We start from the raw sequence: 27806 nt of genomic DNA on the forward strand, positions 1-27806 counted from the left end.
AGTTGGCCGGCCATGCCCAAGAGAAAGGCCTCTGGTTTCTTCAGAAAGGTATATTTATATACCTTCTTCATTTCGTTATAGATCATCTCCCAGAATGCCTTAATCTTTGGGCATGTCCACCAAAGGTGAAAGAATGTACCTTCAGTTTCATTGCATTTCCAACATTTATTATCGGGCAAATGATAGATTTTAGTTAGTTTTCTACATGCGTGAAGAAATTTGAAACGGTCTGCCGTGGGAACCCCTACCTGCTGTCTGAATTGGTACAGCCCAGACACAGGTTTGAAAGCTCAGTGAGAAGGAGGCCAGTGTTGCGGTCATCTAGCAGAGCGCTTTACAAATAATAAGTGTTGTTATCGCCTTGGGCTTCACAGCTGTTGACTTAGCCTGACCCACCAAATTGTTTGTGAGAGAGAGAGAGACAGAGCTGCAGCTGTGAAGTGGGAAATATCTCAGTGTCTTGCAACTTGAAGCTCTTTTACCATACAAGTGAAATTGTGACTGGAGTTTCCACCACGCCTTGAGGGAAAATGTATTCAGGCCATTGGTGGGGAGCGGAAATGTAATTTCTTTAAGGGCCAGATTCAATCCAAGTTGGCCATGCCTCCTCTAATGGATGAGAAGTGTAAACTGGACAAAACGGAATAAAAGGAACAGCCTTACCTGAAGGCAAACAGGCTACAGGTTTTTTTGGTAGAGTAGGAGAGAGCTCTATATTTCTGCTTCCAGCCTCTTCCTCTGCGCCACTGAACACTACCAGGTCTCATTCAAAAGTGGAGTATGCATGTGCATTCCTTGAACTTATTCCTCTGGATACGGGGGAAAATTGCTTTAAGAAAAAATGTAAGCAGCACTCCAGATGTGGAATGGCACCAGAAAAATGACCTGATGGGTTGACTTAAGGCTGCTGGAGACCCTCGGCCCTTCAGATGTTGTCGGACTCCAACTCCCATAAGCCCCAGCCAGCATGATGGGAGTTGTAGTCCAACAAAACTTCTGGAGGGCCCTGAATGAAAGAATCTGTTGATAGGTGCTGAAGGAAGTGACAGATGGAGAACAGTTCTCAAATTGATTTCTTATTATAAACAATGAATGCGTTGAAGCTGAGAAGAGCAAAACAGCAAATAGTGCTTGTTTAAAAAGTTAGATGCGCAACAGTTCTAAGCAAACTAGAGTGTCGCTTTGATTGCATAAGGAAAGGTAGAGGGGAGTTTGAAATCTGCAAGCCGTGTTGCCTGATTTCACATGCAGGTACACACATAAACACATTTAGCCAAATTGTGCCTCCGCTGTGGCCTTCTAAAAATGGTAGGCGACTTCTTCACAAAAGGATCCTGCCATTTGAACACTGGCCTCAGATTGCAACTCAGCCTCTCCTGCTCCAGAAGGCAGAAGCTATAGAGAGCCCATCTTAGTTATAAGGAACCTAGGAAGCTGTTTTATACAGAGCCAGAACGTTGGTCCATCAAGCTACTGGCAGCGTTTCAGGCAGGATCTCTCCCAACTCTTCCGGGAGAGGCCATTGGAGTGGGCTGGGACCTTTTACATGCCAATCAGATGCTCTAACACTGGGCCAAGATGGAAACTCAAGTCTTATCCAAAGCCTGGAAAAATGAAAGGCGGGTGGAGAGAGAGAGAGAACTAGGGTGGCAAGAAATGAGGTGTTTCCAATCTCCCTGGCAGGATCTTGATTTCTTGCTGTCGTTTCTCCGCAAGTGTCAGAAGCCCGGCACGCACCTTGTGCACTCAGCACCTTCCAACTGCCGTCCTGGGTGGCTCCAGCGAGAGCCCTGAATAAAAGACGGTGCAAACAGAATCGCACATGCAGTTGGCGCTTCTCTCAAGGCCCCTGGATCGCAGCACGTGTCCTCGGCACTTTGGGGGAAACAGGGTTTGCTTTTCTCCCCTGTGAGGGCAGCGCAAGCGCATTGTTCCTGGGCAGAAACTGTCGCTGACATGAGATGGGGCAGGATCTTTGCACAGGGTGGGAGGGGCAGGATGTATAGTGGTACTTGGGGGGGGTGCATCAGGGTAAATTTTCTTTATACGAAGCGCTTGGTGGGGGGGGTGTTATTTTTTAGATCCTTGTGAGAAAAATGTTTAAAATAAAAAATAAATTTTGGAAAAAAGGATAGAGAAGGAATCGCGTCCTTCTTTTGCTGGTGGTTTATTCGCGAAAGGGGTGTTTGGCTCAGTGAATGCCTGTGAATACAAACTGCAAGGAATCGCAAGTGGGAAGAGAGTAGGGCTGCTGTGCTTAGTTTCTGCTTGCGGGGATTTTCCCGTACGCATCTGGTTGATCACTGGGTTGATGGGCAAGGTAGGCCATTGGCCTGATCCTGCAGGGCTGTTCTTGGCTCAGCTTTTTGAGAACTGATTTTGAGAACTGATTACGGGTCTCTTGAATCTTAGGGAGTGGAGGATGGGGCAGAGCCAAGCAGCAGCAGACAGAGGGCAGACCTTCCTCACAGCCTACTTGCTTTCCTCTATGGGCCGGAAGGAAAGTGGTTGTGAATGAGTGGGTGCCCATGATAAGAAGAAGCATTACTTATTTAATTTACACTCCACCCTTTTTCTCCAAGGAGCTCGAGGTGGTTTGCCACCTCCCTGTTTTAGCCTTGCAACAACCCTGTGAGGTAAGCTAGGCTGAGAGGTAGTGGACTGGACCAGAGTCACCTAGTGAGCTTCATGGCTGAGTCGGGATTCGAACCCTGGCCTCCCAGGCTTTTGCCAACCTGGTACCATCCAGTTGTCATGGGGCTACAACTCTCACTGGCTCCTAGTCAGCATGACCCCGTCACCAGGGATGTTGGGAGTTGGGGTCAAGCAATATATTGAGGGCTAAATGTGTCCTCACCCCTGTTTTAAAACATAAGACCCAATACCTGGATGATCTAAAAGTTCAGGATAGTGTGTGTGTGTGTGTGTGTGTGTGTGTGTGTGTGTGTGTGTGTGTGTGTACGTGCATAATTATAATTATTTATTGAATTTACAGTATATACCGCCCTATACCCAGAGGTCTGAGGGCGGTTCACAGAATAAAATCAAAATATAAAACCACAAGATACATAATCAAAATTAAAAGAACAACCCAATAAACCCCCACCCCCAAAAAACACTTTTTAAAAGGCCATAGGATCCTCACAACATTTAAAGTAGGACAATTAACAAACCTCGTTAGAAAGCCACTCGTTAGAAAGACCATGATCTCAGAAATGTTTGCGGCAATATTTATTGTGTGATACACAGGATCTATCATGTGATGCTGACACAAAGCCCTACACTAACACACTGGAATAGAACTAAAGTACAACACTCTCCCTCCGATCTCTTTTCCCCCAATCGCAAGATGCCCATGACTCAAGTGTCTCTCCCTATATGTAACTGAACTGTGAAAAAGACTCTTTGTGAAGACAAAATATTTATTTTTCGCCATTTCTTTTGTAGCAAAAGAAAATCTTTTATAAAAAGCCAGTCTAATGTACACTAAGGTTAAATTGATTAACGTTTATTACATCTATCTACAAATAGCCAGAGTATATCTCCCGAGGAGCTCAAAGTGGCATAAAATAATTCTCCCATCCCCCCCCCTTCTATATTATCCTCACAACGACTCAACTGAGAGTCGGCGACTGTCCCAAGATAACAGCATCGTAGAATTGCAGAGTCGGAAGGGACTGAGTGTCGTCCCGACTGCCAGCGGAGGCCTCATTTTGCAAGTTCAGACACCGCTGCCCAGGGAACCAGCCTCACACTGAAGGGCTTGCAATGCACAATAAACCGATAGGACCCTCTGAGGTCAGGGAGGTGTCCAGGCGATGGGGGCAATATCTGGAAATCCCGCAGGGTGTGTGCAAGGACGTGGAAAGCCTCCATGCGCCCCAGAGTCTCCCCCAGGCAGACCCGTGCCCCACAACCGAATGGAATGAGTTGCCTCTGGGCCTCCCCCGAGGGGTCCTCCTCCAGGAACCTCTCTAGGCAAGAAGAGAAAGCTTCTGTTAGGAAGAGAATTGCCCACCCATGGAAGCAAAAGATTCAGGGCACAGGTACCCAGGGCACTATTTGCATGGAATTTACATATGCTGATTTAAATGTCAAGGCAACATGTTTTCGCCCAGATCACCCCATATAATTTCTTCCATTGATCTGCAAATACCATTTGTTTCCCATTCATTTATGCTCAATTCCCCTCAACTCATTCCGGTTCATGCTGTCCTCAATTATCTCTATTTAAAGCCAAAGTACCGGTAATTAAAGGGATGCGGGTGGCGCTGTGGGTTAAACCACAGAGCCTAGGACTTGCCGATCAGAAGGTCGGCGGTTCGAATCCCCGTGACGGGGTGAGCTCCCTGCTCCTGCCAACCTAGCAGTTCGAAAGCACGTCAAAGTGCAAGTAGATAAATAGGTAGTGCAAGTAGATAAATACCTCCAGCGGGAAGGTAAACAGCATTTCCGAGCACTGCTCTGGTTCGCCAGAAGCGGCTTAGTTATGCTGGCCACATGACCTGGAAGCTGTACGCCGGCTCCCTCAGCCATTAAAGCGAGATGAGTGCTGCAACCCCAGAGTCGGCCACGACTGGACCTAATAGTCAGGGGTCCCTTTACCTTTAATTAAATTTATTGGGAACATAGAAAGCTGCCTTATACCGATATTCACTCCTAGCAATTAATCGGTATGTAGTTCAATCAAAATATGTGTCAGGTGAAAGTGCAGGTGAGCCCTTGCTTTCTCATTATGACACACAGATCTCTCTCTCACACACAGTGCATTACCTGGTCTGAACTCCAGGGGGCGGTGCCACTTGCTCTCGTCATGATGGGCCCCATAGAGATTAGTGATGACTGTTGTCCCCTTGGGAATGAAAAAACCAGACAAGCTTGGAGTGGAGAGAAGACAAAAAAAATGAGTTAACATCTGCCATCTCACAGGCAACAGGGTCTCAGCTTCCTGTCCTCTCTGCCCTGACCATTGGACCACCTTCTCAGAGACAGCCTTGGCATCTATTGCAAACACAAAGATTCCCGTCCTGAGCACACAGCCATGGAGCACACAGAGCAGGGATGGTTGGGTGGTGAACCTGAGGCCTGGGGGACAAACATATCTCTTGTCCGGTCCCCGGAAGTCTCCCTGGGGCTGCAGTTCCCTTTCAGCCGCCCACCTCAACTTTTCATCTGCCCTGCTCTGAAAGATATTTTTGCATGCCTGGCATATGTCCTCAAACACTGGTTGTGCTTCCCTAGATGGAGGATGGAGGATGGAGGGGGCTGTGACAATGTGCCTAGAAAGTACTGCAAATAGGTTTAAAAAAAAGATATATTCATAGCTTCACCCTGTTTTGCCTCTGGCTCTGACAAACGCGGGAATGTGACCCCCATAAGAATTCAATATTCCTGGTACAGTGCATAGTGCAAACTCCTCTGAGCCTCTGCAAACCACCCCACTTCTCCTTTCTCTTCTCTCTTACATGAGGTCTGGGTTCAAAACCTCCCTCCCGCATTGGTGTCAATGGTAGCAAGGCCTCACTAGAAACAGGGAAAAGCCTTGTAAACATCAGCCTTAACAGGCCTGAGAAGGGAGCCATGGGAAAATTACACTGCTGGCTCTCCCCAACATCCCGCGGGGCACTGACCAAGCATCATTTCCTGCCGGGGTGCATGGGATCTATGAGTTTCCTATGCTTCCCAATCCAATTTACTGCTGCTAAGGAACAGCGGGGAAATATCTTTTCCTTTATACCTTGCTTCTGAGCTCCTCAAGGGTGTCCTTTTGGCTGTTGTAAGAAGTCGGATTAGATGGAGCTCTGATGCCGCACTGCAGGTGTTTTATGTACTGTATTTTTTGCTCTATAAGACGCACTTGTCCCCTCCCAAAAAGTAAGGGGAAATGTGTGTGCGTCTTATGGAGCAAATGCAGGCGGGAGGCTCTGCTCAGCACTCCCTTTAAAGAGCCGCGTGGAGCGTGTGTGCGGCTCTTGGGGGCTTTTCCTCCTCGAGGAAAAGCCCCCAAGAGCCACACACAAACTCTGCACACTCTTTAAAGGGAGCACGGCTCTTGGGGGAGCCTTAGCCGTGCACAGCTTCTCCCAGGTAGGGGATGAAGGCTCCCCTTGCCCGGGAGAGGCTACGTGCGGCTAAGCAAGAAGCTAGGACAGCCAGCGGGATCGCAGCGCACCGATCCCACTGGCTGTCCTGGCTTCTGGGATTCAGATTTTCTTTTTCTTGTTTTCCTCTTCCAAAAACTAGGTGCATCTTATAGAGCGAAAAATACGGTATATACAGTGGTGCCTTGGTAGTTGAACAGCTTGGCTCCCGAACAAATCGGCTCCCAAATGCTGCAAACCTGGAAGTGAGTGTTCCGGTTTGCAAACGTTTTTTGGAAGCCGAGCATCCGACGCGGCTTCCGATTGAGTGCAGGAAGCTCCTGCAGCCAATCAGAAGCCTCACCTTGGTTTTCGAAGCTGGGGAAGGGGGAGGAGCTCAGTCCGGGCAACTCCATCTTCTGGGGAGGACAATGAGTAGAGGAGCTCTGTCCTAGTTTGTTGTTTTAGCAATAAATCTGAAATAATTAACAGCCAGAGTTGTCTCGCGTTTGTGGGAGAGACCAAGCCATAACATTTGGCTTCCCATATCTCCAACCTCAAACTCAGTTCTCCAGGTATCTGCATCTGTTTGGGAACACGTTTTTAAACATCCACAACTTATGCTCATAGGAAGCAATTCACTAATCAAATTAACAGCAGCAGCAGCAGCATAAAAGTGGGAGCAAGAGCTGCGCTGTTAACCCCTTCTTGACACCAGCTCAGAAGTCCACTGCATTGGCATGGATATCTGTCAGCCCAGCGAATGTTCGCACATGAGAATCTACAGGTCTCAACACCAACGTGTGGCTATCGGAGGTGGTCCAGCAGCACAGCCCCCGTGGTTCCCTTCTACACATGGAGAATGTCAGGATAGGCCTTGCAGAAAGTGGGTACCTTGTATCCCGGATGGTCATGTGGGGCAAAGCAAGGACTGCCGAGGGGCGCAAGCGCAAGGTCTCCAAGATGGTGGCGTTCAAGAAGGGCAGGTGCTCCCGGTCACTATAGGTGGGGTCACGGCTTGTTCCCACCACAGCCATGAGCTCCTCATGGATTCGCTCCTGGATCTGGAGTGGTAGAGATAAGAACAAATCGGAGTGCGGAGAAAACATTCCAGCAGATTTAGGATCCCTGTAGTTTGCTATAGACCCAGGCTGACATGAGAGGACGCGACCCTTAGGCACAGAAAGTCTCCCTACCCCACCCTGCACAAACACAGGCTGAATAACAGCATTGTAGAGTTGGAAGAGACCCCAAGCGTCATCTAGGCTAACTCCCATGACAGATGGGCATCCAACCTCTGCTCAGAAACCTCCAAGAAAGAATGAAGAAATCCTGAAAAAAGAGCAGTGGCAAGGGAAATTTATGGACTATGTGGAACTGGCAAAACTGACGCATAAATTACGCGACAAGGACAACTGTGATTTTAAAGAAGAATGGGAACCTTTTACAAAGTACTTAAAGAAACAACAAAATGAAGTGATCTCCTTAGCAGGTTTTGAATAAACAGACACAAATTTATTATTGGTAAAATAAAAGGTAAAGGTAAAGGTACCCCGACCATTAGGTCCAGTTGTGACCGACTCTGGGGTTGCGGCGCTCATCTCGCTTTATTGGCCAAGGGAGCTTCTGGGTCATGTGGCCAGCATGACTAAGCCGCTTCTGGCGAACCAGAGCAGCGCACGGAAACGGCGTTTACCTTCCTGCCGGAGCGGTACCTATTTATCTACTTGCACTTTGACGTGCTTTCGAACTGCTAGGTTGGCAGGAGCTGGGACCGAGCAACAGGAGCTCACCCCGTCGCGGGGATTCAAACTGCCGACCTTCTGATCGGCAAGCCCTAGGCTCTGTGGTTTAACCCACAGTGCCACCCGCGTCCCCATTGGTAACATATAGACAGATAAATTAAGGATCAATACAATTTTTGAATATGCAGAGAGTAACATGTGATCAAAAACCAGAGAGAGGAGCTGAGGGAAGTCCGGGAGGGGGTGGGAAGGTGGGTTCTTTTCAGGGATAGGGGTGGGGAATTTATGGGGGGGGGATGAGGTTGATATGTTTTTGATAAATTGTTATGTTGAAATATTTAATAATAATAATAAATTATAAAAAATAAACCCCCAAGAAAGGAGAGAGGGGGGAGGTACTGCGGCCTAGCGAACCACCAAGCATGGGATGACACACACACCAATGCTTCCTACCTGTGGGCGATGCACCAAAAAGGCCACAGCCCAGTTGAGTAAAGTTGCTGTGGTCTCAGTACCTCCGATGAGCATGTCAACAATGGCCATGTGGACGTGTTCCGGCACAAGGCCCATCCCCTTGCTCTCACTAGCCTCATGGTCATGCTGGAATTGCAGCATGTGGTCCACCATGTCCTGTCCTTCTGAGGTGCTGTGGGGCTCCTGAGAGAGAGAGAGAGAGAGAGAGAGAGAGAGAGAGAGAGCGCACAGAAGTGGATTAGTGCCCAAGCAAGGGAGAACTTCAAGGCAGCAATGCTTCCAAGTATCAGTTGCTGGAAACCACACAAGGGGAGAATGTTCTCGTGCTTCAGTCCTGCTTGCCAGTTTTCCTCAGGCCACCATGAGAACAGGGTGCTGGACGCGGTGGGCCACTGGCCTGTTCCACCAGGCCTCTTCTAATATTCTTCAGCTCTCCCAAAATCAAAAGAGACCCCAATGCTATGACCTCTTCAGTTTCTGCTTAACCAGGACGCCGCCCACTCCTCCCCAAGGGAATCTAAGTGTGCTGGTCCCGTGGGTTATCCGTGAGGCGAGGTCCGAGTCCAGTCCGAGGTTGAAGGTCCAGTATGAAGGCAGTCCGTCAAAGCTGCAGCTGGGTGCAGGGCAGGGAGTCGGGTGAGGTCAGGAGCTCCGGCAGGAAAGCAGGACAGGGTTCAAGCAGGAACTGGCTACCAATGATGCTGCTCCCGCAACTTGGGACTGGAGCTGGCTGGTTTTTCTCTGCCCCGAGGCAAAGGGCAGCCCCGATCCACAGGTGACTCACCTCTCCTGGCCTGGAGGCGAGCACTCCTCATGCGGGAACTTAGTTCCCTCCGCCTCTCTGCCCTGAGCCTCTGCAGCTCAGGAGAGGCTGGAGGGTTACCGGACCCAGAGGCAACCTCAGCTTCCCCTGACGGGGCTAAGAGTGGAGCACCGGCAGGCAATGGGTCCTCCATCACCTCAGGAGCCAGAGCACTCAGCTGGAGCCTGTACCTGAGGATCCAGCACAGGTGAGGACCCTTCAGGCTCAAGCCCCAGCCCCGGCTCAGCTGGTTCTAGAGGTTGGGAATCCTGTGCAGGGTGGGATTCCTCAGGTTCAGCCTCTGAGTCCGAATCCCAGGCCATCACACTAAGAGCCCTGACTGAATCTAATGTTCACCTCCAGCTGTCATGAAAAGCCCACCCCACGCCCCATCACTGAAATCGCCCCACCGTTTTGTCTGTTCATGTGACAGGGCCTTCTCGGTGGTGGCTCCCCATCTGAGGAATGGCCTACTTGTATTTGTTTCCCTCAGTACGAACATTCTGGAGGAATTTCAAACCTTCTCATTCAACAGAGGCATTCACTGACACAGGAATGGACAACTTGTGGCCCTTTTCAGGTAATGTTGGACTTCAACTCCAATTGGTCTCAGTGAGGCCAGGTAACAGTTGATGTGATGGGAATTCAATGTAGCTCTGGAAGGCCACAAGTCTCCCCCCCCCAGTCCTTTACTAATTGACGAATCTTGACAATTCACCCTTCCCCACTCAGACATGAAGCTCATTGGGTGACCTTGGGCCTGTCTTGATCTCCTAGCCTAGCCTACCTCACAGTGTTGTGGTGGGAAGGAACTGGGAAACCATGTGCCCCACCTTGAACTCCTTGGAAGATAAAGGTAGTATATAAAAGTAATAAACAAATAAATGAACAAATAGTCCTCTGCACCATTGTCCACCCTGTTTTGGAGGGTCCCTCGGCTCTCTGGAGTTAATTTTCAGGGGGGTTGTAGGTGGGAGAGGGAAACTGGCAAAAACAAACCCCTAACTTGCCACTCCCCTTCCATTAGCAGAAGCATCCGCTGGATCAAGAGGCCTTCCTTGAGAAATAAAGAAGTTTTGGGGAATAATACACGAGTAACTTAAGAAAATGCTAAAAAAAAACCTTGATAAAAAATCCCGAAGCTTATCTGTTAGGGTTGGTAGGCCACATACCACATATGAAAAAAAACAATCTTTTTATATGCAACAACAGCTGCCAGGATAGTGATTGCTACTAAATGGAAATCTCAGGACATACCAACAAAGGAAGAGTGGATTTGTAAATTAAGTGAGTATATAGAATTGGCAAAATTAACTTCAATTATAAGATATCAATCAAATTAAAAGTTAAGAATGGAGTGGAAGTATTTCGAAGATTATATGTCAAAATATTGTTCTAAAAATGACATGTTAATAGGCTTAGGATAAAAATGTAAGCAATAACAAAACAAATAAAGAAAGAAAAATCAGAATTCAACAAAAATAATTTATTATAGAATGCAAGGGGGAAAATGTAGAAAGAAATATACAGAAGTCGAATTGCTGTGGAGGGGTGGGTGAATCATAGAATCATAGAGTTGGAAGAGACCACAAGGGCCATCGAGTCCAACCCCCTGCCAAGCAGGAAACACCATCAGAGCACTCCTGACATATGGTTGTCAAGCCTCTGCTTAAAGACCTCCAAAGTAGGAGACTCCACCACACTCCTTGGCAGCAAATTCCACTGTCGAACAGCTGCAGTCCGTGATCTAAGAATCCAAACCGTTCCTGTTTACACCATTTGTGAAGCCAGCTGTTCACTTCCACTATTTTTCCCTCTCTCCCTGGGCCACGTCGTTCAACTGGGAGGACAGATGAGATGACAATTTGTGCATTTAATTGCTTCAATTTCCTGCCCAGAGCCTCGTAGTCTCCTTTGATCTTCTGGAGGCTATTGCTTGCAGTGTCATTGGTTCCCACATGAACCAAGAGGAAGGGGTATTTGTCAGTGGGTTTTATGATTCCTTGCAGTCGTTCAGTTACATCTTGGATCTTAGCCCCGGGGAGACAGCACACCTCCCGAGACATCTTGTCAGGCAGATCACTGCTTCTGTTCCCCTCAGTAGGGAATCCCCTATCACCACTACACGCCTCCTCTTAGGTTTGGTCGGGGTTCTTCCATGAGCTGTCCGTTCCAAGGTCGCCTGCACATTCCCTGAGGACTGACTTTGCTGCTCGTCTTCATATACCTGATCGGCTGAAATGAGGGAGAGATCCTCAGATGGAGTCTGCTCTTCGTCTTCCATGCTAGGGGAAAGGAACCTCAAAGCGATTGTGTATTTCTAAACAATCAGAACGAACCCTGGGCCTCCTACTTCTTTGAGTCACGTTTCTCCATATATCTGGCTCCTGTGTTGATGAACTAGCCTCCTTCTCAGGGGTGTCCCCTGTCTCCTCCTTGGTGGAGACGGTGTTCTCTGTTGCTTCCAAGAAGAGCTCCAGCTCTCTAATTCTTTGGAGCGTAGCTACACGTTCCTCCAGTTGCTGGACTTTGTCTTTTAAGAGGGCAATCAACATGCAATTGCTGCAGGTAAAGCTGCCTGCAACCTTTGGCAAGATGGCAAAGATGGGTGGTGGCAAGATGGGTGGTGGGTTTTATAATTAAGTGTATAATTATGCAACTGTTGTAATGTAGATATTATATTTTATGTGAGGGAATCATTGGGAATTTTGGTTATTATGTATATATGTTAAGTTTCAATAAAGATCTTTTAATTATAATTTTTTTTTTAAAAAGGCCTTCCTTGAGCACCACTGTACCAGTTGGATTTCTACCCAACAAATGCATGATGTCATCTTCCATAGTACCTTGAAGTGCTGCTTCTCCACATTGCTGCATCAAGGGCCAATGAGTGTCCCGGTCTCCTGCTGCAGATCCCCACAAGAAGATCCCAACCTGCTCACCCTCCATATCCTCACCTGGTGTTTCTTCATCACGTGCTGGACCAAGGCATCCCGGCTTTTGATGCAGGAGAGCAGGTGGCGCAAATTGGCATTGGGGAAGACCTAGGGTGTCAGGGAAGCAGAAAGTAGATGATTTTCAGCACAAAACACCCAGAGACCCACCCAATTATTTCTCCCACTTTTGCAGAGAACCAGGCTATCTCAGCATAGCAAAGTCCAAAGCAGCCTGCTTGCTTGAGCTGTGCAGCAAAGCTCTTTGACTAGAACCAGTCAATAAACTTGCAACAACAACAACAACAACAACAAAACAACAACAACAACAACAACAACAACAACAACAACAATAATAATAATAATAATAATAATGTTTGTTTATACCCCGCCCATCTGGCTTGGTTTTCCCAGCCACTCTGGACATCTCCCAACAGAATATTAAAAACATGATAAAACATCAAACACTTCCCTAAACAGGGCTGCCTTCAGATGTCTTCTAAAAGTCAGATAGTTGTCTATTTCCTTGACACCTGATGGGAGAGCGTTTCAAATATACTTGGAGTTGAGAGTGGATTTCATGCTCTTTATTCAGCTCATAGTGGTGAGGAGGAATGGAAGTTCCCCCAGAATGTCTGCTTTATATACATTATTTACACAACAGGCCCCACGTGATTGGCTAATTCTGGGATTCACCTGTAGGCCAATCAGGTTGCGGATTCACTTCCACCTGAAGCTGGATTGGGTGGCTCCTGTGGACCAATCAGACTGCTGCATTCTGGACCCTATTGTTGTAGGACCAATCAGACTGCTGCATTCTGAATCCTATTCAACTCAGTACGTAACAGCGTTCCACAGGGCGGGCACCACTACCAAGAAGGCCCTCTGCCTGGTTCCCTATAACCACACTTCTTGCAATGAGGGAACTGCTAGAAGGCCCTCAGAGCTGGACCTTAGTATCTGGGCAGAACAATGGGGTGGAGATGCTCTTTAAGAAAGTGAAATTGACCCTGGCCAAGCAAGGCAAGTTTAGGTGGTGGTGGTGTTTCCCCCCTAGTTAGCCAGCTCATTGCTGTCCCTGTACCTTGAGGAAGGGCAAGGCATCCACCACCTGGACAGAGATTGCACCCCACTTTTCCATTATCTTGTAGATGCAGTCATGCAGTTTCTCAATGGTGAAATTGTCCTGAAGTGGAGGAAAGTGAAGAGTCAGGCTGGAGACGAAGACAAATGGCAGGAGGGGTGCTGGGAGAGTCGATTCATATGAGAGCCAGTGTGGTGTAGTGGTTAAGAGCGGTAGTCTTGCAATCTGGGGAACTGGGTTTGCGTCTCCGCTCCTCCACATGCAGCTGCTGGGTGACCTTGGGCCAGTCACACTTCTCTGAAGTCTCTCAACCCCACTCACCTCACAGAGTGTTTGTTGTGGGGGAGGAAGGAAAAGGAGGATGTTAGCCGCTTTGAGACTCCTTCGGGTAGTGATAAAGCGGGATATGAAATCCAAACTCCTTCTTTTCTTCTTCTTCTTCATTTCTGGCAAATTTATCAAACTCACACTTTCTGAAACAATATGTGACCCAAAACACAGCCTTCTTTCAAAGTACGCACCTGCCCGAATCTTGTGAGGCTGTTCTCCGACTACACAAGATTGGCAGAAATACAAATATGGGGGGGGTGCAAAAGTTGCTAGCATCAAATTAGAGAAAACTGCTTGTGTAGAACTGTGTACATACATTAGTAAAAACTGTGTATGAAAAGATAAATAGGTTTAAAGGCAAATCTAAAAAAAATGTAGTATAAAAGGTAAAGGGACTCCTGACCATTAGGTCCAGTCACGGACGACTCTGGGGTTGCAGCGCTCATCTCGCTTTGTTGGCCGAGGGAGCCGGCGTACAGCTTCCGGGTCATGTGGCCAGCAGGACTAAGCTGCTTCTGGCGAACCAGAGCAGCGCATGGAAACACTGTTTACCTTCCTGCCAGAGCGGTACCTATTTATCTACCTGCACTTTGACGTGCTTTCGAACTGCTAGGTTGGCAGGAGCAGGGACTGAGCAACGGGAACTCACCCCGTCGCAGGGATTTGAACCGCCAACCTTCTGATTGGCAAGCCCTAGGCTCTGTGGTTCAGATCCCTTTATAGTATAAACACTGACAACTGGGAAACACTGGCCTGTGAGCGCTCCAGTTGGAGAACAGCCTTTACCAAAGGTGTCCTGGGCTTTGAAGACACTCGAACTCAGGACGCAAGGGATAAACGTGCTAAGAGGAAGGCATGCTTGGCAAACCCTCACTGTGATCAACTCCCACCTGGAAACCAATGTCCCCACTGTGAAAGCACGTGTGGGTCCAGAATTGGCCTCCACAGTCACTTACATTGTTAAAACCGTTTTTATGGAAGACAATCTTACTCGGCTACAAGGGATTGCCAAAGAAGAAGAAGGTGACATTTGCACTAAAATGCTGCCTGAATTTCGTGGGGTTTTTAAAAAAAAGAAAAAAGAAAATGAAAATTGCTGCAAAATGTAGAAAACTGAATTTAAAATTAGGGGGGGGAAATGAGAAATTGAGAGGACTAGAACTGACAACTCCTTCCATCCCTAGTCGGAGCAGATAGCCATGAGAAAAGGTGATTTAACAGGAAGAGGAGTCTAATGACAACAGTGGTATTTCCTGCCAATACAGTCAAACCTCAGCTGTTGAACATAATCTGTTCTGGAAGAACGTTCAGCTTCTGGGAAGAAGTTCAACAACCGAGGCACGGCTTCCCAAAAGCATTCGAAAACCAGAGCATTTACTTCCGAGTTTTCGACGTTCAGGATCCAAAACGTTACAAAACGGAGGCGTTCAGGATCCGAGATTTGACTGTACACCTGATGACTCAGCAATAGGGATAGGGACAAATTTGGAATTGTACACGTTTTGCTGCAGTGACCTAATTTGCTTTGTTCCCTAAACATGAACTGAAATTCAGATGCCCTTTCCAAATTTTGTGGCGCGTTTCTCCAGATAAATGAGGTGTACAAAAATGCAGTTTAGTGGGAAAGCAATGACAACAACAAAAACAACAACAACAATTTATTATTTATACCCCCCCCCATCCATGTACATCTGTGAAAATAGCACACTGTGAGAACAGGATAGCTGGACTAGATGGGCCACTCACTGATCCAGGCTCTTCTTACATTTGTATGTGTATATTAAGAGGAAATTAAGGGAATGTGAGTGTATTAGGGAATCACCCACTAAAATACTTATGAATTCTCCTGGGGACTTCTCTGGATTTTGCATTGCAGTTCTTGGGGCAAGTAATGTGCAAGAATGCACATGCTAGCATAAGATGTGCATAAAATACATGAATCGGTGAAAATGACAGACAAAAATGTTTTATATTAGGGCGAAATGCATTGCAAAAATGGGTAAATTAGGAAAACATATTAAATCTGGCTAACATAAACAGCCTGCACAATTCATGATTCTTCAGATTTGTCATGTATCCCTTTTGAAAATCTCTACAGAAAAGGAGATTTAAATAGAGAGGAGAGCAAGCGCTGTGCTTTGCAACCTCCAGAGTGGAGAGAACACTTTTTCTGTAAGATTCTTCCTGATAATTTCCCAAGTATCTTTGGGGGTCAGAATTTTCAATGTCAATTAGATTAAGCCCTATCGAGTTCAATTTTCTCCTACAAATTAATGATAAATTGTAAATTACACTATCACTTAAGAGGTCGTAGAGGAGAGAATCAGGAGATAGGGCTCTTATCACACAGGAAGATCCAATATTTCAAGGTTCTCAGCCATACTCTTACAGATAAAGGAAGTATTCCCAACTCACAACATATTGATTCATATTTTACAGAGTTTGTAAGTCCTAATAATGACCTCAGAAGGGATGCATGGAATTTATCCAACCTCTTGAGGTCAAATGAGGACATTTTAAGATAGACAAATTGCAAACTGTTGTGCATTTACAGAGATCTGAGCTTAAGAATGGGAAAAGGAGAAACTGAGGGGGACTGAAGTGGACAAATTTCTCTGTTCCTACTCACCAAAGGCCCAAACAAGACGCTGCTGATGATCCCACAGGCTTGCAGGGAGAAATCCTGAGCCAAGTCCACAGGTTTGCCCCCATAACCATGGAAAACCTGACAAAACCCGAAGAGGAAAAGGCTTCCCTTAGAACGTGTAGCATCATCTGGGCAATAGATATTGGTCATCATATAGACATGGAAGCATGAGAACGATTGTGGAATTTGGATATAAAATTACAGCATGTTACGGTTTATGAGAAAATTATACAAATATGACATATCGTTGGTATCTAACACCAAGTAAACTGGCAAAAATGGATATATCTAAATCAAACAAGCGTTGGAAATGTAAAGAGGAAGGAGGTTCTTTTTATCATATGTGGTGGTCTTGTAGTAAGGTTAAAGCTCTCTGGGAAATGATATATAATGAATTGAAAAGGATGTTCAAAGTAACTTTTATTTTTTTAAAAAACAGAAGCTTTTCTCTGGGGAATTATAGGGACAGAACTACCTAAACTGTATAGAAACTTATTTATGCATGCTACTACAGCAGCAAGAATGCTACTTGCCCAAAAATGGAAACTAGCAGAAGTCCCAGCAAAGGAAGAATGGAATATGCAGAAATGGTAAAACTGACCAGAAGAATAAGAAATCAAGATAACAAACTTTTTATAAAAGAATGGAAATGGTTTACTGAATATTTACAGATGAATTGTAAACAGGTTGTTACAGATGAATTGTAAACATTGGCAGGGTTATTGCAATAACCTGCATTTTTATAGGAGTATATATTTATAGTAGATAATTAAATGAGCAAGTTATATGAATTTGGATATGCAGAAGATATTAAAAAATAAATTTAAGGAACCGCAGAAAGAGGGGAAGGAAGTCAATTTTTGAAATGTTAAATGGATTGTAAAACTAATGGAAAGGTATAAATTTGAAACGTATGAATAAAAACCTATTTTTAAAAAAGTGTAGCATCGGAAGGCACTAAAGAGAAGCTTGTTTTCAACTATGCAAATGTACAAACCGGGTGCAGAACTCAAGCCTTCTGAAAATAGCTCACTTCACTTGAAAGAACAGAGGGGAATCTCAGGCCTGGAGGTTGAATGCAGCCCTCCAAGCTTTGCTATCTGACCCTCAGGACCATGGGTGGCAAACTATGGTCCACGGGCAGTCCAGGAATCGCCGCATGGATCGCCAGCGCGTGCGTTCTTTCCTTCTTCCTCACACGACGGCCGCGACAGTAACCTTCTCCCTCCCTCCTCCTGGCTTCTCCCCGCCCTGCCTAGAGGAGGAAGGGGGCTGGGTTTTGTTGGTGCCAGCAGCAGCAGCGCTTCAGCGCCGCCATTTTAAGCAGCCCCTCTCTGGAGCCCTTTCATGCTCCGCTCATCGTCCCTCCGCCACCAGCCCCTGCCGCTCACAAGACACAGGTAAGCAGCCACCAGGGCTCGTCCGGTGCTGTGCAGAAGGGAGAAGAGAGTCGTGGGGGGGTGGCTTATAGTCCAGTCCCACCACAAGGTTGGAGGGACAGTGGACTGGCCCCCTGCTGAAAAAGTTTGCTGACCCCTGCTCAGGACTCTCCCCCCTCCTTAGAAAGTGATGATGCTTTTCGCTTGCCTGAAGGTGCACCCAGAAACCCCTGACTCTTGGATGGCTCAAGCGCAGCCCACCGCAGCCCACCATCTCTGTTGCTCCGCCCATGTTTCCCACTGGCTCCGCCCACCCCGCATAACGCAATGTGACCCCTGACATAAAATAGAACGACATGGTTCTGGGTTTTATTGCCCAAGCTAGAGGTTCCACATTTTTTTGTTTTTTTAAAAGGGGAGGGGATGTGAAGGGAAGTTCTGTTGCATGAGTGGAAGTCCTGGCTTTGCAAGATGCACAAGCCGCCCACCCTGCTCAGTCGGTGGTGTTTGCAGCATCTCACCTTGCAGAGCTGACGAGCCTGGCTCTGGACAATCTGCTCCATGTTTCCTCGCAGGCAGCGCTGGAAAGCTACGTGGGCCATTTTTCTCTGCAGTCGCCAGGTCGGCGTATAGTTGCCCAAGGAGAGGTCCTTGCCTCCCAATGAAACAAGGTTTGCTGCAGGGCGAGAAGTAGGAGGGAGAGAAGGAATGCTTCCAGGCTGCTGCTGTTTCCAGGGGGTGGGGGGCGGAATGCAATCACACACCAGCAAATTGCGATGGAAACCAGAGCAGAAATTGCCAGAGTTCGTCCATTGGCCCCATTGCCAGAAGGGAAATCAATTAAGCCAGGAATTGCTGTTGTTGCTTACAGTCTGCAAATGATACAGAATTTATTTGTTTCCCCTCCCGATTTCCATTGCCTGTGCACTGAAATGATTGGGGTGGAACAATGTAACGTCAACGATGAACTGTATACATTGTTGGAATCTCCGCTCGGCCAAGCTGATAAAGTCTCATCTTCCTTCGGCCGAGCCTTCGAATTGCCTCCCGGCGTATAACGACCTCAAGCCTTTGATGAGGCTCCAAGGCACATTCTATTCAGCAGAGTTCCCAGCACAGGGAAGAGACGAGAGGTTTGGGCTACATGCTATGCTTTATTTCTTACTACGCAGACAGCAAAGAAATATACATCCTCTCTCTATGAAAGCAGAGAGCAACTGAACAAAGGAACAAAGGAAACAGGAAACCACTAACGTCACATCCCGTCTCCCTTCCTGTGAGACTGGAAGGTCTCTGGAATGTAAACAGAGTCCTGTGACTCCAAGCAGCTGCTCAGTGAGAAACAGAAACTAACATACATGACGTATAACAATGGTTTTGGCAGAAGACAAGCTGCGGCAGAAAGGAAACAGGTCTACATGCAGCAAAGAACAAAACAGAATGGAATATGGATCCTGTTTTCACCCCTATTTGGAATCGGGCCCTGAGCTGCTTCTCCTGCTGCTGCTGCTCCTCTCTCCCAGCTCCCTATTTTACAACTACCTGTAATATTAAAATGTTTTCATTCACCCAAGCAAAAATACGCAAGGAGGGTGGCAAAATAGTGCCAGAGAAAGGGGAGGAATTGCTCTGCCTGTTGGCAAAAACAATTCAGGGAGAAGGAAGAACACATATTCAGAAATGGAGTCACTGCCATGGTAGGCATGAAAAAAAATTACCTCAGTGGTATTTGATTGAGGGAGAATCAACATAATGTAACCACTATGTAGAACAAGGCCATTAGGGTCAACCCGAAGCCCACAGTTTACAAAAGCTTCCCACTCAAAATGCAGTTTGATTGGCACTTCCTGTTTCCAAGTGAAGGCAGCCATTTTGATTTGCCACCACTACTAGGCACCTAAAACTGGCTCCAGGAAGGTGCATGAGGGGGTACGGTAGAGGGATTTCCTTGCCAATGTTTGTCACGGTCAGGGGCGCCGACTTATAAAAAATATTGGGGGGGCCCATACCGGGGTCCTGCCGCTGGTTCGCTCGGGTAGCCGGGAGAACGCAGTTCGAGGTGGCGGTGTTGGGGAGAGACCCTCGCTCAGGGCGCCACTAGACTTGGCGGCCGGCGGCCTATCTGGGGGGTTTTGGAGCGTATTTCGGCGGAGCGATTGGGGAGGAGGGGGCTTGTTGCCGGATTCTTCAGCTGAGCCGGAGATCCGCTGCTGGGGGTCCCTGGGCCGAGTTGTGAGCACGGCCTGCTGAAGGGAGATCCAGCCGATTGCGCGACGGGGACGGCCGGGGCTCTCCGGCTAGGGCGCACGGCTGGCTGGCTGGCGAGGGAGCAGGTGGGGAGGAGGCGGGGGTCCTCACTTTCTTAGGAAACGCACCCGCGCGCCCGATTGCCACGAAGTCCGAAGGGTGCGTGTGTGGAATTAAAAAGCAAAAACGAGATACGGGCAGGGCAGGCAAAGAGTTTTCTGCAAGAGGATGGAGGGCAGGTTGAAGAGAAAATCACTCAGGATGAGACAGTCAAATCAGCCATGATAAAATGGGCTCAGGATATTGGGTATAACATCATGTTTGAGGACTGGGAAAGGTTATGGACCACCGGAATGAAATTCACGGCATGTAATGCCTTGAAGGAAAATATTATGAAAATGATTTATAGGTGGTACATGACCCCAGTCAAGCTTGCAAAAATATATCACCTGTCTGATAATAAATGTTGGAAATGTAAGGAGGCTGAAGGGACATTCTTTCACCTCTGGTGGACTTTTCCAAAAGTGAAGGCCTTCTGGGAAATGATCTATAATGAGTTAAAAAAGGTATTTAAGTATACCTTTCTCAAGAAACCAGAGGCCTTCCTCTTGGGCATTGTTGGCCAGAAAGTGTTAAAGAAGGATAGAACTTTCTTTATGTATGCAACTACAGCAGCAAGAATACTTATCGCAAAATATTGGAAGACACAAGATTTGCCCACACTGGAAGAGTGGCAGACGCAATTGATGGACTACATGGAACTGGCTGAAATGACTGGCAGAATCCGAGATTTGGGAGAAGAAACAACGGAAGAGGACTGGAAAAAATTTAAGGACTATTTACAAAAACAATATAAGTTGTATGAATGTTAAAAATTTACATGATTCAGAAACTATAGCTTCAGCAATTAGATTTGGGAAACAGGAAATTATATTTTAAGTAAGAAAAGGTCAAAATCTAAGGTAATACTATGTTTAATTTAAGATATAAGTAACTGATGAAAAGTATGTTAAATTTAGAGGTATAGTATTTGAAAAGTACAAAATAAGGTACGAAACAAGGTAATAATTTGCTGATATCTTTATTATAAAGAATGCAGGGTAAGGGAGATGCGAGGAAGTCCAGTTAGTTATATAAAAAATGTGTTGAATGGTTGGTTTTCTTTTCTTCTTTTTCTTTTTTTCTTTTTCTTGTTCTTTTACTTTTTTCTTCAGTGTATGTTTCTAACTTTGTATTTGAAAACTTAATAAAATATTTATAAAAAAAGAAGAAGAGAAAATCCTTTCGCTTTTCTGGGGCTCAGGGAAGTCTCAGAGCCGGAGGTTGGGGAAGGGACCCCCTTTGCTCTGCCCTCTTCTCCCGTCTTAGATTCGCATGGGGGTCCCCGCCCAAGCTTGCCTGGCCACCGGGCCACACAAGGGCCGCGCTCTACGCGGCGCACCTTGCTAGCCGCGCAGCTGTCTTCCGCGGCTGCGGAGCGGCCCTGCGCCGGTGCCCAGCCCCTCTGGGCGCCCGCTGCGCTGCCAATGACAAGCGGGCGACGTCGCGGGCGGGGAAGGCGTCGCTTTCTTTCCCGATCCTGCATCCTCCCAGTCTTCCAGCCCTTTTTTGGGTTGGAAGCTCGTCTCGTTCGCCCTTCTCCTTTCTTCACCCTGTGCGCAATTTTCCTCCCTCGTCTCCCTCCCCATTTCTCCTTCCTTCCTTCCTGACTGACTGACTGACTGACGGGCTCGGGCTCAGGCTTCGGGTAGGGCTCGGGCTCGGGCAGCCACAGCGTCGGCGGTGTTGGCGATCGGCGGCGCGGGGCGTTGGCCCTCCCGGGGGAGCCGGCGCTGCTCAATGGGGTTGCCAAGGAGACAGGCCGGCCGCCCCCCTCCCCCGGCCCGGCGCCCCCCGCCGCGCCGGTGCCCGTTATCGAGCTGGTGCGCGCCGGGCGCCCTATAAAAGCCGCGGACGCGCCCACCGCCGCCCGAGATTATTGGGGGGGCTGAGCCCCCCCAAACGAATTTTTGAGGGGGCTCGGGCCCCCTCAAGCCCCATGGAGTCGGCGCCTATGGTCACGGTTCTGCTTTCACATGGGAACAGGAAGTGAGGGCTTTGTGTTGCTCTAGTCCAGGCCTTCCTTGACTCTATGGTCAGGTTCAGATGTAACAATAAACCATGGCTTGCTGTTGCAAGCATGAGCCCAAATCTCTCCCTCTGCCCTTATCCATACAAGACAAGGGAATTGAAAGCTTGCAATTTTGAATAAACTGTAGTTTCTCATTATCTCCAACTGAGGGGACTAAGTTCTTTTCTGACTGTGATTAGTGAGCAAACTAGGCTAATGAACCAAGGATTGATCCGTGTTTGCTTAAGCAGTCATGGCTGGTTGTTACGTTTCAACCAGGCCTATGTGTATGTCTTCCCATTCAACCAGGTTACAGTTACCAACAAATCCGTGAGGCCGTCCTGCAAAATCAGACCATTTCCGCAGCAGCGCCTCCCGAATCAGATCTGTGCTATTCAGAACCACCATGTCTAAGAAAAAGAAAAAGAAATTCAAAAGCTGCTTATATAATAATATATTTTTTTAAAAAAATATTTTATACCCCACCCTTCCCAGTTTAAAAACCGGCCTCAGGGCGGCTAACAGCAAATATAAAACATTGATTAAAATGTGACTTAAAAACAGCATAAAATACAACATAAAATGCAGCATCAATATCAATAAAATTCAAAAATTCAGGGGTCATTTTTTGGGGGGACCCAGTTAGTAGACATCAAATGATCACCAGGGCTAACTGGCCACGTTGGTCCTACTAGCGCCAGCAAGGAGACCAGGGAAGAATTTAAATGTGGGGTCCCAGAAAGGGTTTCTTCATAGAAGGGAAAAGGGGAGTGTGGGGAAGGTTTCTGCTTTGGTCTTGGTGTGGCAGTTGCAGACAAGGACCCGGGAGACCAGGCTTCAAGACCCCACTTGCCCCTGAAGCTCACTGGGTGACCTTGGGCCACTCACTGCCTCACAGGGTTGTTAAAATAAAAAAAATCCTTCTAGTAGCACCTTAAAGACCAACTAAGTTAGTTCTTGGTATGAGCTTTCGTGTGCATGCACACTTCTTCAGATACGTATCTGAAGGTATCTGAAGAAGTGTGAATGCACACGAAAGCTCATACCAAGAACTAACTTAGTTGGTCTTTAAGGTGCTACTAGAAGGATTTTTTTATTTTGACTATGGCAGACCAACACGGCTACCTATCTGTCACAGGGTTGTTGTGAGGCTCAAACGAGGAAAGGAAAAGCCATATATGCCACATTAAGCTCCATGGAAAAAAATGAAATATAAATACAACTGGGATATAAACGCAATAAAGAAATTGTTATGTATTGAAGTTCTCACCCTGGCCACCAGGGGTATTGTGTATATTGTTTTCACTCAGGTCCACGTCAGTTAATTTAGACGGGAAACCCTGGGTCGTTGTTCTTGTTACAATGTTGACAGCCGGTTGCCTATAAAAGGCCGGCTGAGCTGTTCAGTTCAGTTCAGTTCAGTTCAAGGTTGCTTATAAAGAACTACTTGGAGAAATCTCTGTGTCGTCTGCTATGTCCATCCACTATTTAATAGAAATAATATATTATTGTTGTTGTTGTTGTTGTTGTTTAGTCATTTAGTCGTGTCTGACTCTTCATGTCACCATGGACCAGAGCACGCCAGGCACTCCTGTCTTCCACTACCTCCCGCAGTTTGGTCAAACTCATGCTGGTAGCTTCGAGAACACTGTCCAACCATCTCGTCCTCTGTCGTCCCCTTCTCCTTGTGCCCTCCATCTTTCCCAGCATCAGGGTCTTTTCCAGGGAGTCTTCTCTTCTCCTGAGGTGGCCAAAGTCTTGGAGCCTCAGCTTCAGGATCTGTCCTTCCAGTGAGCACTCAGGGCTGATTTCCTTCAGAATGGATATGTTTGATCTGCTTGCAGTCCATGGGACTCTCAAGAGTCTCCTCCAGCACCATAATTCAAAAGCATCCATTCTTCGGCGATCAGCCTTCTTTATGGTCCAGCTCTCACTTCATACATCACTACTGGGAAAACCATAGCTTTTACTATACGGACCTTTGTGGGCTGCTATGCTAGTTACTTCAATTGATTGCTTTGTCAATGTTGCTTGTTAGCCTGTATGTGGATTGACATCTGATGCCCTTTTAAAATGTGTTGTGGAAGGGAGGGATATTACTAGGTTATACTGGTTTTTGTTTTGATTATGTATTTTGTGTTTTTATATTGTGATTTTACGTTGTGAACCGCCCTGAGACCTGCAGATATAGGGCAGCATACAAACTTAATGAAATAATAATAATAATAATAATAGCCAATTGCTTCAGGTTGCTGCATTTTCAAATGTTTTATCTTATCTTGTATTAAGTCCCATGAATTCCATTTTCTACATAACATCAATATACAGTCTCTATCAGTGATTTCCATTTTTTATATACATTTTAAAGGGACCCCAGACATTTTAGATCATTCCTAATTCCATTTCAGATCATTTAGTAATACTTTTAAACTTTACATATGAAGAAACCAAGCGATTTGTTTCAGTAACCATCAGAAGTCTGGTTTTGGTTTTTCCCCCTCCTGTGTAAACTTGACTCCCTATTCCACTGGGCTGATGATGATCAAAACTTAACCGCGACTAGAATCCAATGAATGTTGGTGCCTTGGCCAGTTTAGGGCATAGGATGCCCTTATGTTTTTATTGCGTCATCAGATTTAACTCCGGGGAGACCCCTCCCGCTTTCTCTAGCGCAGACAGGTTCTTGTTGGACTCCATTTCCCATCAGTCCCCACCTGAACAGTCAATGGACAGGGGGTGATGGGAGTGGGAGTCCTGTAACGTTTGGAGAGCAGCAGTTTTCCCGTCCCGGATCTAGCGCCTGATCCGCATTCCCAACCGGCAGAGCCACTGAAAAACTAGGCTAGGCAAGTGGTAGATCAAAAAATCAAATCCCTGCCTTCTCTTCTGATAAAAGGATCCCACCTCGCCTGAAACCGCGGGAAGCCACTGTTAAGGCAGAATGGACAGTTCCACCAAAGTTCAAAGCGAAACAAAACAAGGAATTATTACTTAATTTGCCATCAAGATCATTTAGCCAGTCAGAAGATGCATCTCTCAAGCTGTGCTAATGAGGCTAATATTTTATTTTAGTTTTTAAAAAACAGCACCCATTTCCAAACAAACATGCAAGCGCAGGAATTATACCTGCTTAAACACTGGCCGTGATTTTATTTGCCAGCACATGGGAAGGCTGAGATCTAAATAGGGAATTATTGGAGCAATTTGGGATCGCTGGAATCAACAGCCGTGCTATGGAATGGAGAAACGTACCCAGGCACCTTAAATAACGGCAGAGGGGCGGCTGGATTCTGAAGGGCATGTGGTTAAAAAAACAAACAAGGAAGAGGGTTTTGTGACACTTTGAAGGACTTTACACATCCATGACACCATAACCTTTTGTTGACTCAGACCCACTTCGTAAGATGCAGCTGTCTGTCATCAGATTCACCAGCCGAAGCAGACAGTCATCCATGAAAGTTTATGCTATAATAAATCAGTCCTTTATGGTGCCACAAGGCTCTTTGTTATTTTGTGGTCTGGTGACTTAAAGGAGATCTAGGAATCTCAGACATGGGTATTGATTATACACCCTTAGATGGTTCAGTTTTCTTTACATTTTTTAGAAAAAGGATGTGTTTTTTGACTTTTTTGTGTGACACTGAATTTTAAATAATTACTGTATATATGTATATAGCCAATTCTAGGCTAAGCAGCTTCGTTGATTTAATTACTGTTCAGGGTAATTAGGAAGCTGTGAACCAGAGGAGGGATCTAGAGTATCTCTTTTGTGTGCAGAAGATTCCAGGTTCAAGCTCTGGCATTTTTAGACAGAGCTGAGAAGATTCCTTATCCAGAAACCCAGGACAGGCACTGCCAACAACTAAAGGGAAGTTTGAAATGTTTGATATTTTATCACATTATTATTATTATTATTATTATTATTATTATTATTATTATGTTGGGAGCCACCCAGAGTGGCTGGGGAAACCCAGACAGATGGGCAGTGCAAATGATGATGATGATGATGATGATGATGATGATGACAATACTGAGGAAGAGAGACCAATAGTGTGACTTGGCTTATGGGGGCTTGCTGTGTCTCTATATATCAGGGAAATGAGGGAGGAATAGTTAGCTTTTTCTGTTCAAAAAAAGGACCCTAATGCAAACATTTTTGGGTGGTATGCAACATTGGTCACACTTCAAGCAGAGCTTTGGAAATTAATAATAAACATTGGATAGTTCCTCATTTTTGTAGAATTTAATAGTTGAAATGCCACTTCTCTGTATTATTCAAAAGGTAGCATGCAAAATAAGAATGAAAAAGCCAAGACTTTAATAATGTTTTTTTTAAAAAAAAAATAATGCACTTCAAAAGACCCTGATACACTAAAGGACACTTAAGGTTCTTCCATTTGTTCTGTGATTTCCAGACATCTAAGAGGTGTCTCCCCCCCCCCCTTTTGTCCTGTCACTTTTCCCAGGAAAACCCACTGTTCACTGTTGAATTTTAACAAACGCCAATCAAGTTTTGATGTATGTTCTAATTACTATTACTTTTTATTTTAAAAAAAATTAACACTTTTGCATTATTGTAATAACATTTGTGTGTAATGTATTGGCTATTAAAAAAATAAATCAAAGGCAACAGTGACCAGTAGAAAAAGAAACATGATCTTCTAAAAAGTTAAAATGCAGGAGCAAGAAAATAACCAAATACTAACAAAAAAAGTATTGCATATTTTTTTTAAAAAAAGAATTACTATTTTGAATCATTGCAATATCCTTTTGTGCACAAGATCTTCATTTGTGCATATAAATAAACACTTTTCCTAGTAAATTTTATAAAGAGAGAATTGACAACCATAAAAGTGGGCAAACAAATGTGATATTCTAAAAAGTTAAAACGCAGAAGCAAGGCAATAACTGAAATACTAACAGACAAACGATTATACACACATATATTTTTAAAAATTGCTATTTTAAGCAATTGTAATGTCCTTTCCCCTTCATGGATCACTGCCTTGCCGTGGCGAAGGGGCTTGAATAACTCAGAGAAGCTATGAGCTATGCCGTGCAGGGCCACCCAAGATGGACAGGTCATAGTGGAGAGTTTTGACCAAACGTGATCCACCTGGAGGAGGAACCGGCAAGCCACTCCAGTATCCCTGCCAAGAAAACTCAATGGACAAAGACAATGACAGAAGTGCCTGGCGTGCTCTGGTCCATGGGGTCTCGAAGAGTCGGACACGACTAAATGACTAAACAACAACAATGCCCTTTTATGCGCAAAATCTTCATTTGTGTATACAAATAAACATTTTAGCTGGTAAATTTTATAGAGAGAGAATTAGCAACCATAGAAGCAAGGAGGGGAGTCCTCTTCTAAAAATGAAAATGCAGACAAGAATACCCCACACACACACCAAAAAAAACACCCCAAACTACAGTAGGAACCATTCACACTTCCTTTGTTTGTCATTTGTCTCACCACTTTCCCTGAGAAAACCAACTGTTTACTACTGAATCGGAACAAAAGCCAATTTGCAGAAAACCCAACCGAAGTTTCTTCTGATTCAGCAGTAAACAGCGGGGTGGGTGGGTGTTTTTCCCCTGGGACAAAAAAAACACCTCTCAGACTCAGGGAACAAACAAACGTGGCTGAGTCCTAAGACAATAAAATGGCAAGACAATGTAAAATTGTGACTAAGCTATCCAATGCCTTAGTGATGAAGTTTTTGCGCTGGTTTACCTTTGCTGCCAAGGCGAAGGCGGAAGATGGAGCCATATTGCCGAGCCAAGTCATGGAAGTGGATGGGAAGGTCAGGATGGAACAGGTGGAAGAGATTGCCAACGAAGGGCAAGGCCCGAGGCCCGGGCAGCCTCCCCGGGTTCTTCGGAAAGCCGAACCCCCCATGCCGCCTTGTCAGCAGGGCTAGAACCAACAGGAGGAGAACGAGGAGCGCAGCAGTTAGCATTTTTAAATGGGTTCA

The 27806-nt window shown here is 46.1% G+C and overlaps 1 protein-coding gene across 1 annotated transcript; it reads right to left on the reverse strand.

Annotated features, from left to right (window-relative positions):
- Positions 1-3216: 3216 nt before the first annotated feature.
- CYP21A2 (cytochrome P450 family 21 subfamily A member 2) lies at positions 3217-27806 on the reverse strand. Its single transcript, XM_081182940.1, has 10 exons — positions 27566-27806; positions 22152-22241; positions 17996-18150; positions 16078-16173; positions 13119-13220; positions 12059-12145; positions 8279-8482; positions 6975-7144; positions 4774-4877; positions 3217-3974 (listed from the first exon to the last, which is right to left on the reverse strand). The coding sequence occupies exons 1-10, from the start codon at positions 27789-27791 to the stop codon at positions 3709-3711; spliced, it is 1500 nt and encodes a 499-aa protein (XP_081039066.1). The 5' UTR covers positions 27792-27806; the 3' UTR covers positions 3217-3708.

Source organism: Podarcis bocagei (genome assembly GCF_964188305.1).
Source record: "Podarcis bocagei genome assembly, chromosome: 2".
NCBI lineage: Eukaryota > Metazoa > Chordata > Lepidosauria > Squamata > Lacertidae > Podarcis > Podarcis bocagei.

Coding starts and splice junctions, on each gene's coding strand:
- CYP21A2 (XM_081182940.1), bottom strand. CDS start 27,791: ATGCTAACTGCTGCGCTCCTCGTTCTCCTCCTGTTGGTTCTAGCCCTG. Junction 16,174..17,995: donor AGGCTCGTCAGCTCTGCAAG/GTGAGATGCTGC, acceptor GGGTTTTGTCAG/GTTTTCCATGGTTATGGGGG. Junction 3,975..4,773: donor CCCCCTGGAGTTCAGACCAG/GTAATGCACTGT, acceptor CTTCTTGCCTAG/AGAGGTTCCTGGAGGAGGAC.